Source organism: Ischnura elegans, chromosome X (assembly GCF_921293095.1).
Source record: "Ischnura elegans chromosome X, ioIscEleg1.1, whole genome shotgun sequence".
Classification (NCBI taxonomy): Eukaryota; Metazoa; Arthropoda; class Insecta; order Odonata; family Coenagrionidae; genus Ischnura; species Ischnura elegans.
In genome coordinates this window covers 56,144,922-56,156,988 of record NC_060259.1, presented here as the reverse complement: position 1 = coordinate 56,156,988, position 12,067 = coordinate 56,144,922, and the positions used below count along the sequence as shown (strand labels likewise).

Here is a 12,067-nt window from a genome sequence, read left to right as displayed (position 1 = left end):
TGTTGGTTATATATATCCCGCTTTTGTTCTTTGGTTGGTACTGTTAGAAGAGTGATAGAGGTGGAAACTTCTCAGCTGGTCAACGTCTACCTTGATAATGGAGAAAACAACATCGTAATACCAAATATTTGGTATGGTACCTTGTTTCATACTATCACCTCATCTCAAAATATAGCGTGATTCAAAATAATATTTAAGGGAAAAATAATTCTATCACATAACCGTTTTCAGATCCTAACACGTAACCTCCTCACAAGTGAGCAATATGATTATCAATTAAATGTGGTTTGAGATACAGCAAATGACTGTGATCAAGGCCGGCGGTCTGCCTTGATGTTCAATCAGCATCCTGAGTACCACTTCTCATATTGAGTAAGGTCAGGAAGAGTTCGATCCGTTATCTCTTAAAGTTAAATAAACGAAATGTATTATTTCCGGTAATTTTTTTAAAGCTTCTGCACCGTCTCCCAGATTAGTATTTGTTCCCAGACGCATTCCAAGAGCTGAGAAACAGGATGACTTTGTGCCCAAATATCTCAATTACTATTCATTGGACAGAGCATAATATCGCGCATTGTCAAGGCCTGTTTACCCGGAACAAAACCCGTACGAGTTAATGTCTAAATGCAAGAACGCAAGAGTGAACACGAATATGTACCGTGTAACAACTCAACTTGTGCGAATGCATGGACGGAGAATAGAACTTGTTCTAATTTGGTTCTTGCATTCAAACATGCTGCGTTCCGGCCCACAAAAATCATTCACGCAAAAAGACATTAACTTGAGAGTGTAAATGTATCGTGGAAACAAGCCTTTAGAAGTTTTTGTTCCAAAAGAGACAAGGAAAATCGGCAAAGAGGAAGAATAAAAATGCCTTAAATATGCTTCACATGGTTTATTTATCGACAAAATTCTGAGTTTCCTTAAACACATTATCAAATTTAAATTGTAGAGATTTCGATCAGATTCAGTTGGAGGTGCAGCCCTGAGGAACGCTGATTTTGATGGTCTTGCTCACTTCCTTACGGCTGAAGTCGGGGTTGGCTCCCTTCTTCACCATTTCGACGAAGTGGCGACTGGCAGAAGAGTTGGCAACGCAGTGGAAGTCAACCTGAAAGCAAGGAAACGCGGTTAGTTATGGAGACTAAATGGCAACGGATTAAAGGTAGTAATTCAATTACTGTCTGCAATAATACTTCAATGTTTCCATCGAAGCGATTCAAAGAGTTTGACAAACACGAAACTGATCGAATGATAATGATAAAGGTAACCAGATAAATTATGTTGTAATTATTCCATGCCACAAGACGGAGTAGAGAACCCATTCCATAAATAGCGTTAAAAAAAAAAAACTAAAAAAATACATATCATTGAGCCCGCAGAAAGGAAGAGAAAACTCCGCGAATACTCCAAAAAACAAGCATTCAAATGGCGAAGTGATTTCATCAATGAATTATTCCGGCAAGATGACATCCTTCACGATGTCCTCCTCCTCCTTCACGATGACATCCTAACGACGCAACGCTCGCCAAGAAAATATTAATGCATCCGTCGATATAAACTGAAAAAAGATAAACTTACGCTCTTCTCGACCTTTCCGGTGGCACGGCAGTTATTGGCACAGGTTGGCTGAGGTCGCATGGAGAAGCAAGTCTGGCTTCCCTGCTCGATGATCTTGGTGCGGTGCTGGGTGCAGCCGGAGTTGGAGCTGGAACTGGAGGACTTTCCAGACTGGGAGTTGGAGGAGCGGCTGGATTTGGAGGAGCGGGATGAGTATCCGCTGTTGGCATCCTCTTCGGTGATCACGTCGTGAGGAGTGAAGGTCTGGTTAAAGCAAGGTGCCGAGGCAGCGCGGCGCTGCCACTCCTTGGCTTCTCCCTGGCAGGTCTGGTCGGGGACGGCCCAGGAAGCGGCGAACATCTTGGGCTGTTCCAGAATGCAGCTCTTGGGAGAAGTGAAGTCGGTGGCGGGTTCACTGTCGTAGGTTCCGCAGAGACCAAGGACATCACCGCGGTAAGTGCTGCCGGCCTACGAGAGAAGATGGGGGTGAGTGAGATGGCAAAAGACGGAAACGGACTGATAGTGGAGTGGGGGCAGCGGGTCGTACCTCGAGCCAAGCGGCCTCTCCGTTGTACATGATGGCGATCTCGTGCTGGGGGGCCTCGAAGATGACGGCGCCACTGGGCAGAGCGTACCAGAAAGCGAGCATTTCACCGTCAGAGTCGGTGACGTTGTTGATCTTACGGTACGAGACGCTGCGCTGCTTCTGGTTGAAGTACACGACTCCGTCGGCGTCTCCGCTCTCGGAAGACTTCTTGGAGCTGGAGGATCCGGAGGGCTTGAGGTCGAAGACGTCGTCACCAAGGATAACCTTGACTTCCTGCAAGGGAAATGAGGAGAGTTAGGCACTGTTGTGGTATCACATGGAAGGAGCACCTAACGACCGAGTTCCACGAACCTTCTCGTGAGAGCTGGCATCGCGGACGAGAACGGTAACTTCGGCGGTGAGGTCGTCGTTGCTGCTGGAGCTGGAAGAGTCATCGTCTTCGGGCTGAGAGGTCATCATGACGTGCCAGCATTTTCCAAGGTGGATGGGGTAGGTCTTGTTGTCGAAGGTGGAGACGGAGTCACGGTCCAAGCCGCAAGAGGCTGTGGGGAGAGTGAGGAGGTAAGTGAGCGCGTGGTGTCTGAGTTGAGCGATCGCTTGGAATGTGAGAAATTTCGTTCCTCAACTTACCGGTCCACTGGGCGTGGAGGGCGTAGGTGAGGAAACGATCGGCAGCGTTCCAGCTGGGGTGCTGGACGGCCAGAGGACGGGCACATGGGCCGACGCGCACGAGGTCGAAGTCGGCTTCGAAGGATGGGGCGGTGAGGGAAACGTTGGCGGCCTTCAAGTCAGGCTCGAAGTCGATGTCGACGGTGATCTTGCCTTCCTTGTTGTGGACATTAATGGTGTTCTCGTCGAGGTATGGGTAGCCGAGGTACCTGGCCACGGAGTAGGCCTTGTAAGTGAAGTTCTTGAAAGCGGCGGGAAGCTGTGGAGAGAGAGGTGGAGATGGTTGTAGCGATTCATTTCGGTGGTGGTGGGATACCAAGTGTGGCGCGCGATGAAGCGAGACGACATACCTTCTCGTACTGGATGTTGACGCTGTAGGAATCGAGGAAGTTGGCCCTGGCGGTGATGTTGCGGCAAGCGGGTTGGAGGTAGCTTCCGGACTGCATGAGGGACATGCATTTCTGTGCCATGGGACTGCGGCGGATGTATTCCTTCCTCTCCTGGCTCTGTTCGCCCTTAGCCTGCGAAAGAGGATGGTTTAAAATTGGACACCAGGACATTCAAAGGAGGCTACGCATTTGGGAATGGGCGACGTCGTCGCTTACCGAGATACTGATTTGAGCGGCTCCGGATCCGCACTTCTCGCCGAAGCTGATCTCAGAGCTGGCGTAGGAGGTAGGGTTGGCTCTGAGAGCCTTGGCAATGTTCATGAGTGGAACGTTGGGGTAAACTCCCTTAGCGGCAGCACACACCTGTGGAAGGAGAGATCAATGAGTGAGATCGATAACGAAAGAAAGAGGTGACGGAATTAAATCTAAAGGAAGGTAAGGTTACCTCGTAAGGCTTGGAGTTTCCGGACGTGGGAGACTTGTAGAAATAGAAGAGAGCACGGCTGGTTTCGTCAACTTCGCTGGAAGCATAGGCGGCGGTGGCCACGTAGGCGATGTTCTTGTTGCCGTTGAATTCGACGGCAAGGTCGAGAACGGAAGCGGAGGCGTCTGCGATGGGGACGAAAGAGGGCAAACGATTAGGAGACGGTAAAATTTAAATGGCATGTAGGAGAGGAGATAGGAAAGGTTCACCACTTACTTTTAATGCCGGAAGAAGCCCTCCTGAGGAACTCCTGCTGTCTCTTTTCGCTGACGGGTTTGGAGGTGGATGGGTTGGCCATGGAGCTGCTGCTGGATCCGGCGCTCTTGCCGCTGTTGGACTTGCCGCTGTGGGCGCGGCTCTCGTTGGATGCGGAGTCGGATTCGTCGGAGTCGGACCATGAGTGGGATGACTGGGAGTCATCGGAGTTGTCATCTACAGGTAAGACGGATGGCATTTAGTGATGAGGCGATGGTATGGCATGGAAGAAGGGAATGGCTTGGGGTGAAGCTTAATTGATAGCGTACCGTAGGAGGCGGTGAAGGTGACGGATTTGGTGTTGCTCCTCTGGGGGTCGAAAACGACGTTGATGTTGTTGTACTTGATGGTCCTCTCGGCCCATGGGTAAAGGATGAGGGACATGGCGTCGTGGCGCTGAGCCTTTTCGTAGAGGTATTGGTAGTCGAGGTACTTCTGCTCCGTGGCGTATTTAACGCGGAAGGCGAAACCGGTGCTGTCCTTGCCGACGGTGGTTTCCATCTGTGATGATGAGATAAGGGTGGAATTGGAATCTTGCGGAATTGGGCAAGCGTGCGCAAGGCGTTTTTGAATCACCCGTATCTCACCTGCATGGGCTCACGGACGTGGATGGGCTTGAAGTTGCTTCCTTGGCTGACGGGAGTGAGGTCAAGGATGTTGTGCTTGGCGGTGTAGGGGATGGTGCTGTAGTGGAAGATCTGTGCCTCGCGGTTGTTGTAGAGGGGCTGCAGGGTGACGGAGGCCTCGGAGTTCTCGGCATCGAGGTCGAAAGTGGCTTTGATGGGCACATTGACCTGGATGTTCTTCTGAACACCGGCAATGTAGCGGGTGTGGGTCAGAGGAGCCACGAAGCTGATCTTGGCAGTCATGCGAGTAGAGTACCTGTGGGCGAAGGAAATTTAGTGTCCCGTCACGTACACACGTAAGTATGGGTAGTGAGAAATGGAGAGTTCGTCATCTGGAGAGCTTACACGAATTGGAGACTGGCGGTGGAGTTGATGGTTTCGGGAACCCTGATGGAGTCGCGGGATCCACTGGCCATGTCAGGGTGGGACTTGGCTTGAACTTCTCCCCTGAGGGAAATGTAAGTGGGCTTCTTGATGGAGTAGACGAAGGGAAGACCGGTTTCGGTGGGGAAGGCCAGGGTCAAGGCGAACTGGTTGTACAGCTTGTTGTAGTTGAACTTGTGGCCGGAGCGGAGGGCGGAGGCGGCGGATTTGAGCACTGCAAAGAAAAGGCGAATGAAAAGAAGCCAGGTCGCTCGAACGTGATCGGAGGGGAGGAGAGGAAGCCGACTTACGGGCTGGCAGGTTTTCGATGGTGGTGTTATCGAAGGTGAAGAATCTGCTAGTTCCCATGTAGCGAACGAGGAGGTTTCCTTCCACCTGCTCGTCGTCAGAGGGCTCGATGTTCAGCATCTCGGCAATCTTCTCCGTGGTGAAGGGGCTGTGGCTTCCACTTCCGCTGCCAGAAGACTTCTTTCCGGACTTGCTGCCGTGCTTTCCGCTGTTGGAGGAGTCGGAGTCCTCGAATTGGTCGCTGACGGCGTCGACGAGGTCGTTGAAGCTGGAGGTCATCATGGCGAGCTGAAAGAAGCGAAGACCGTCGGTCACAACGAGCCTATGCGAAATCCCGAAATTCGACGCGAGTCATCGCAAGCTGTACTCACTGCCATGTTTTGTGATTTCCATCCTCCCACGTTGTAGCGGGTGGAAATGAAGGCGCTGGATGGGAGAAGTCCGTCGGAGCTTCCGATCCAACTGAGCTCACGCCTGTAGGCGAGACCCATCTCCTTGACCATGTAGCTCTGGAGGTACTGACGGGAGTAATGGATTCCGAGAGGCTTGGGGTTGAGCAGGTTGGCGGCGGCCTTGGCGTTCATCTTGCTGCAATCGTAAAGGAATGGTTGAGGTTACAAATGCGGTCGTCGATGGCCAAGTGCTAATATTGCCTTTTCAAAGAAGCTTGAGTGGGAAAGCCAGAAATTGAATGTATATTTTCTATACGCTAGACTTACAATTCGTGGTGGTGAGGTCCCTGGAGGGCGGCGGCGGACTGGATCGCAGACTTGACGACGGCGGTGACTTGGAGGCTAGGGTCCCTGTTGGTGAATTCAGCCATCCTCTGGAGCATGAAGGCGGGAGGAGCAGTCCTCATGAGGACGAGAACGGCGGCACAACGCACCTCATGGCTTTCTCCGAGGTTCTGGTAGACGTTGAAGAGGACGCGGCGGGCGACCTGAGGGAACACCTTGGCGAGCTTGTTCAGAGAGGTGACCATGAGAGTCCTCTGGAAGGTGGACATGGGTTCCTTGCCTTCGAGGTAGGGCTCGAACACGCTGAGGATCTTGGGGTGGCCGAGATTTCCAAGAGCGCGGATGTAAACCTGGATCTTGTGGCTGTCTCCGTCCTTGACGGCGGCGCGCAGGTGCTTAGCCATGTAGGGGATGTATTCCTCAGCGACGGCCTTGGGGTTGATGGGAGAGAGACGTCCGAAGGCGTGGACGGGGTAGAGATTGTGAGCCGTGACGTTGTTGACCTGAGCCTTGCGGGCGAGGTTGGCGAAGGAAAGGATGGCGGTAGAGTTGAGAAGGGGCTGCTTGGTGACTTCGGGGCTCGTGGCCAGGGCCTGTAAAGTAATGAGCGAACGTGAGTCCACAGCAAACGGAAACGCAAGGAATCGAAATTTTTCTACTTGAAAGCGAAACTCACGAAGAGCGCCTTGAGGAACTCAGCGGTTGGGGTCCTGGCACTGGCGGCAAGGGTGGCGAAGATCTCGGCGGCCTCCTCCGTGGCGATCTTTCTGGACTTGATCAAATCCTTGATGGTGGTGAGGCAGGGGCCAGTACCGGCGGCGGCGAGGGCATCGCGGAGAACGGTCCTGAAGCGAGTAATAAGGGATAGCGTGAGATGGGTGAAGGAAAGGGTTTTCGAATCGCCACCGGGAGTGAGCGTCGGATTCTTACCAGGGGTTTTCTCCGGAAGACTTGATGGGAGCGTAGATCTGAGAGACGGCCTTCTGCAGCTGCTCGGCATTCATGGTGCGCACGAGGCGAACGACGATGGCGAACTTGGAGAGGGTGGACTTCTGAGGAATGGTGCTGGGGTGCTGGAGCTCGGAAGCGATTTGAGAGCACAGTTTCTTGACGGCGGAGACGGGTTCGATGTCCTTGGAAGTGGGGATAGCGTTTCCTTCATAGCCGATGAAGTAAGGCAGGAGTGGGATCTTGGGAGCCTTGTTCATTCCGGGCTTGGGGTTGTGCTCTTCACTGGAGCTGGAGCTGGAGCTGGAGCTGCTGGAAGCACTGCTGACGCTTCCGGATTCGCTGCTGGAGCTGCTGGAACTGCTGGAGCTGTCGGAGCAGTTACTGTCGGAGTCATTGCTTTCGGAGCTAGAACTTTCACTGTCAGAGCTGCTGCTTCCGCTACTGCAGCTGCTGCTGCTGCTACTGCTGCTGCTGCTGCTGCTGTTGCTTTCGCTGCTGTTGCTGCTGCTGCTGTCGTTGCTGCTGTTCTGGCTTTCGCTGCTACTCTCGCTGCTGCTGCTATCTTCGCCGTTGCTCACGCTGTCGGAGCTGTCGTTCTCGCTGCTGCTACTGCTGCTTCCGCTGCTGGCGTTCTTGTTCTTCTGCTGGGGTGCGGAGCGACGAAATCGCTTGGGGATCTGGCGCTTGTGTCCGGGCCTCTCGACGCTTTCGCTGCTGTCGCTGCTGCTACTTCCGCTCTCCTGGCTGTTGCTCTGGCTGTCGGAGCTGTCGTTTTCGCTGCTGGAGCTGGACTGAGACTCGCTTTCGGAGGATTTGTTTCCCTTGGCGGGGCTCTTAGCGGAGCTGCTGCTGCGCTCGGAGGGGAAGGGATCGTTGTAGTCGTAGACGAGGTCCTTGACGCGCTGGGGGTTGGGCACGGATGGCGGGGAGCCAGAGCTGGACCGCCTGGAGATCAGGGTGACGTTCATGCGGCTGACCACCATACCTTTCTGGGCGTTGTAGAGGGCGGGGCTGAGGATGACCTTGTTGACGGTGACGGAAGACTGGATGGTGTATTCCTTGAGGGATCCGGAAATGACGATCCTGCTGACGCCGGAACGCTGTGAAGAGATGATAGCGTTAAGACTGCGTGGTTCGTGGCACGGCGCGTTGGAGGCCTACTCGTCCACGCGCGTCTACTTACGGAGAAGAAGTGTCCCATTTCGTTGTCGGCGGGCTCCCAGTCGGTGAGTCCGGTGATTCCGTAGTGGTAGGCCACTCTCTTGTCGCAGTTGCTGAAGTTCTTGGTCTTGGCGATGTCCATAAGAATGCCATCTCCACGGAGCTCGGGCATGGGGGCGAGTTCCGGGTTCACTTGGGTGGCGTACATCGGCAGGGGCGAAATGTCGTACATGACCTCGCACTTGCCGGTGACGGTGTCCTGGAGGAATAAAATCACGGTGTTAAACTCATCTCGAGTGCTTCGTGCTCGTGACGTTTTACCTCACGAGTCGGGCGGCTTACCTCCATGGCGCGGAAAACGCTCTCGCTGGGCCTCTTGGGAGCCTGACTGCCACGATGCCATTTGATCTCGTTTTCACCGTGGGTGTCAACCTGCAGTTGACTCACGACGCTCTTGATGAGGTTCACCTCTGGGTTGGAGAGGTCCTTGCTCACGACCAGCTCATCCACCTGCGGGAGGGAGGACCTGGTTAGCTATTGCCTCGTCTTGCAGCCGGTGGAAGGATGGTTTTGCGTAGCCAAATTTTTCGCGCAATTAATCTAAATTCACAATAAATTAGGCGAAGAATGTTTCCAATTTTTAAAAAGGTTTATCTCTTGGTGGATAATTTTATTCTCGCTACTCTTTTAAATAGAACTGTATTGAATTTCATCCCATTATCCGTAATTAGAACTTATAAATTTTGAAGCTAAAAATTGCGCCGCTACATCACCAAAATATTTCCATGCTAACGTATTTAATATCCATACTCATTTCGCGTTCCATGAATCACGCGGTACAAATCACATTTTCGCAAAATTCATAGCCTTTTGATGGAAAATTGTTTTCATCACTCGCCTTTATCCTTCAATTGTAATGTAAAGAAAATTTGTTCTGAAGATGAGGGTCATCATGTCCGTCAGGAGAAAACCATTCTGCGTTAAATGGAGTAATTTATCTATCCTCGTTAATTCGATCAAAAATGCGTTCTTATCGTCCAAATAACAACAAGGGGTTTTGCTAAAAAGTAATTTTTCCTTTCAGATTGAACAGATGAGATGATGATAAGTTTTTCAAACAATTGTCGAGGCCAGTATAATGGTACTGCGTCCGAGTACCTGCGATTAATATTTTATTAACAGAACGGAAAATGGCCCGTAGTGAAACCGATAGGTATGTTTAACTTCGAGTCAAATGTAATTTTATTTTCGTATCACCGTTCGCTTTTACTTGCGGGCACGATTGGAGGTTTTCAAAAGTACTTACAACTCCGTTCTTGAACTTAATCTGGAACGGCTTGCTGGAGAGCGGGAGCGACTTGTAGTTGAGCTCCTTCTCCGGGATCCTGGAAGCCCATCCTCCGGGAAGGGACGCTTGCACCGGAGAGAACTGGGCGTCGGAGATCTGTGGGCAGAGACGAGTGTATGTTGAGATGGGAGTCAATGGCGGAAGGTCTAAAAGAGGGTCGGGTCACTGGTCGGCCCTACTCACCCTGGCAAGGACGGCGTTGGAACTCTGAGGCTGGAGGGTGAGGGTGGCTCGGCTCACCACGCCAACATACTTGTCGGCCACTTGGTGGAGGGCGGCGAGAGTCCTGCCCTTGATCTGGTACTTGTATTCGTAACCAGGTTTCCAGGCTGCAATAAGATTAATCGGCGGTTAGTACTCCGAATTTAAGGTTTGTACTTTGCAAAGCTTAGCCTCACACGAAACGTCGAGGGTGACGGTAAAGTAAATAGTCATACTCACCATTTTCGGCCGTAGCCAGCCCAACTGGAAAGGAAAAGAAATGTTCGTGTTAGTTTTGATTCGTTCCAAATTCGGTAGTATAGTGAATTTTATCATTCAACTTTCTAATGTGAAAGTTTTTCTTTCCGAATATGGTTTCGCTATTTTCATCATATTTTGTATGTTACTTCAATGGTAATTCCACGTATACTTGGTTATATAGGATGTTTCTACCGAATACAACTCCGACGTAATATTTAGCTGCTATTTCTGTAAATGTATTTGTATGCAAGGAGGATACCTTTAGTTCTCTCGAAATGCTATCCAACAATATTTGTTGAATCAATGTTTGACGCTTATTTTTGCCTTTTTCATTCCCTCAAAATGTTTGTCTTGACTGCAAAATTTCTGTTTCACGCATTTTCTCTAATTAAATGCTATAGACGTCAGTTGTCCCTGTAAATATTATATCTCTCAATACGTATGTCATTAAAAAATTTGAATCATCAAACATTTTTTGTGTTCCCCATTACATTGTTCTGTTTATTAATCCTTCTATTTATACGTAATCGGACCATAACACATCCCCTTTGAACATTAATTATCAATTACTCGGCAGGGCACTTCTTATATTACAATACAAAGGAAATCACATTCGTGAAACAAGCCAAAAGGAACGAGTGGAATATTCACGCATATTTTATTCTACACGTTTTTAATTCCCTGATTCAGTTCTCGATAAGTTGTGTCCTGAATCCAAATTTCGTAGCCATTATTTAGTAATTTTTCGTGAATTCGTTTTAGTTCATCTAAGCTTAATCACGCCACAGAAGGCGTTGCTAAAACAGCTCCATATAATTACTACACGATTGTCATTCACCGACCAGAAAGGAGCAGTGTACAATAATTGCTGTTATTTTTTCATCTTGATTGGAAATCATTGAAAAGCTAAAGGCTTACTCAGACATGGCTTCATTGGAAATAGTTAATAATGTCTTTCTATCTTTAATGCATCCCTCCATTGCGTCCCCAGAATTGGGCGAAAAAGTATAAGTACCAACTCAACTTTGTTTTTTTCATATAAGTTATAATATAAAAAATATTTTAAATTTGAAATCGAAGATAGCAGTAAATGTGTATTTCAATCGGTGAATGTACTTATATATTTAATGTCTGGTTTGGTACTCACCTACGAGGAAGACGATCAGAGGAGACCACATCTTGTCCCGGAGTGACGAACCCATTCCCTGTGGCCACTTATATACCCTGTCAGTCGTGCGACATCAAATCCTTGCCTCAGCGGAAAGAGAGCGATCATCATCTTGGCCTTTGACACTCGGAGCCACGCGCCGCTCGCCAAGCGATTTTCTATCATCGGATTATCTTGCAACGAGCGATGCTCGTGGATTGAAAAATGTGTGGTCACTTGGCATTTATTTTATGCATGACTAGAATTTTTATCATTCGTCGAAGTATTAATTTTGCTTGGTAACTGCCTGAATATTCCAAAATATCTATCCAGGGTAGGATTTTTTAACTCAAGGCTCAAAAATATTTTTTTTTCGTGCCAATAGGACACGCTATATCTAATCCATCCTTATTCTATGATTCGTTTTTTTTATACTGAGATGGTTGTAAAAAACGGCGCGTAGAGGTTCTTATTTTTGGAATTCCGCATTACATCCACATTATTGCCTTCTCAATGAATAAAATACCTGCATGCCATACATTTTAATTCTCTGCTAGGGCTCCCCAAATCTATCTACCAAATCGTCCTCTATGATAACTTACTAAAGTTTACTAACTTTATCCGTAGGGGTAAATAAAATAACTAATTCAGGGATTGAGTGTCACTTAATTAATACATACGTATTGAGTATTAAATATGAATTGTATGAGTAGCTAACTTCATCGTCATTTTTTCAGAAAAGCCGATTTTATGTTGATGGGTATAATATAAAATTATTTGGAGTGAGTATGGTAAGTGTATTTGGGTAAATCATCAGAACTAATAGCTGTTGGTGGTTCCAACGAATCGTGTTTATTCCAATATTATTTCTTATGTCATGAGTAGGAAAACATTTTTCGACATCGTGTGTTAATGTTCTCATCGCACTTATTTCCTTAGGCTAATAACTTCCTTTTCGACGTCGTACAAGAATTAAAATAATTTACATTTACGTCACCAATAAGTGCACTCTTTTGGTATATTTACGCCATGTAAACATTCAGATACTGATTTTTAATA

General features: G+C 48.9%; 1 protein-coding gene across 1 annotated transcript; it reads right to left on the bottom strand.

Moving 5' to 3' along the window:
* Positions 1-880: 880 nt before the first annotated feature.
* On the bottom strand, positions 881-11,094 carry LOC124171839 (vitellogenin-A1-like). The gene is made up of 23 exons (XM_046551198.1): positions 11,009-11,094; positions 9,841-9,864; positions 9,583-9,728; positions 9,358-9,495; positions 8,394-8,561; positions 8,074-8,310; positions 6,870-7,990; positions 6,616-6,784; positions 5,922-6,532; positions 5,574-5,790; positions 5,205-5,490; positions 4,876-5,128; positions 4,492-4,786; positions 4,174-4,405; positions 3,866-4,081; positions 3,611-3,774; positions 3,382-3,528; positions 3,127-3,297; positions 2,738-3,035; positions 2,459-2,649; positions 2,108-2,380; positions 1,582-2,028; positions 881-1,111 (listed from the first exon to the last, which is right to left on the bottom strand). The coding sequence occupies exons 1-23, from the start codon at positions 11,061-11,063 to the stop codon at positions 968-970; spliced, it is 6,003 nt and encodes a 2,000-aa protein (XP_046407154.1). The 5' UTR covers positions 11,064-11,094; the 3' UTR covers positions 881-967.
* Between the last annotated feature and the right edge of the window lie 973 nt (positions 11,095-12,067).

Excerpts from the sequence above, each read along its gene's own strand:
- LOC124171839 (XM_046551198.1), bottom strand. The coding sequence starts at position 11,063 with ATGGGTTCGTCACTCCGGGACAAGATGTGGTCTCCTCTGATCGTCTTC. Across the intron at positions 6,785-6,869 it reads TCTTCCGGAGAAAACCCCTG|GACCGTTCTCCGCGATGCCC; the intron begins GTAAGAATCCGA and ends TACTCGCTTCAG. Across the intron at positions 1,112-1,581 it reads CCGGAAAGGTCGAGAAGAGC|GTTGACTTCCACTGCGTTGC; the intron begins GTAAGTTTATCT and ends CCTTGCTTTCAG.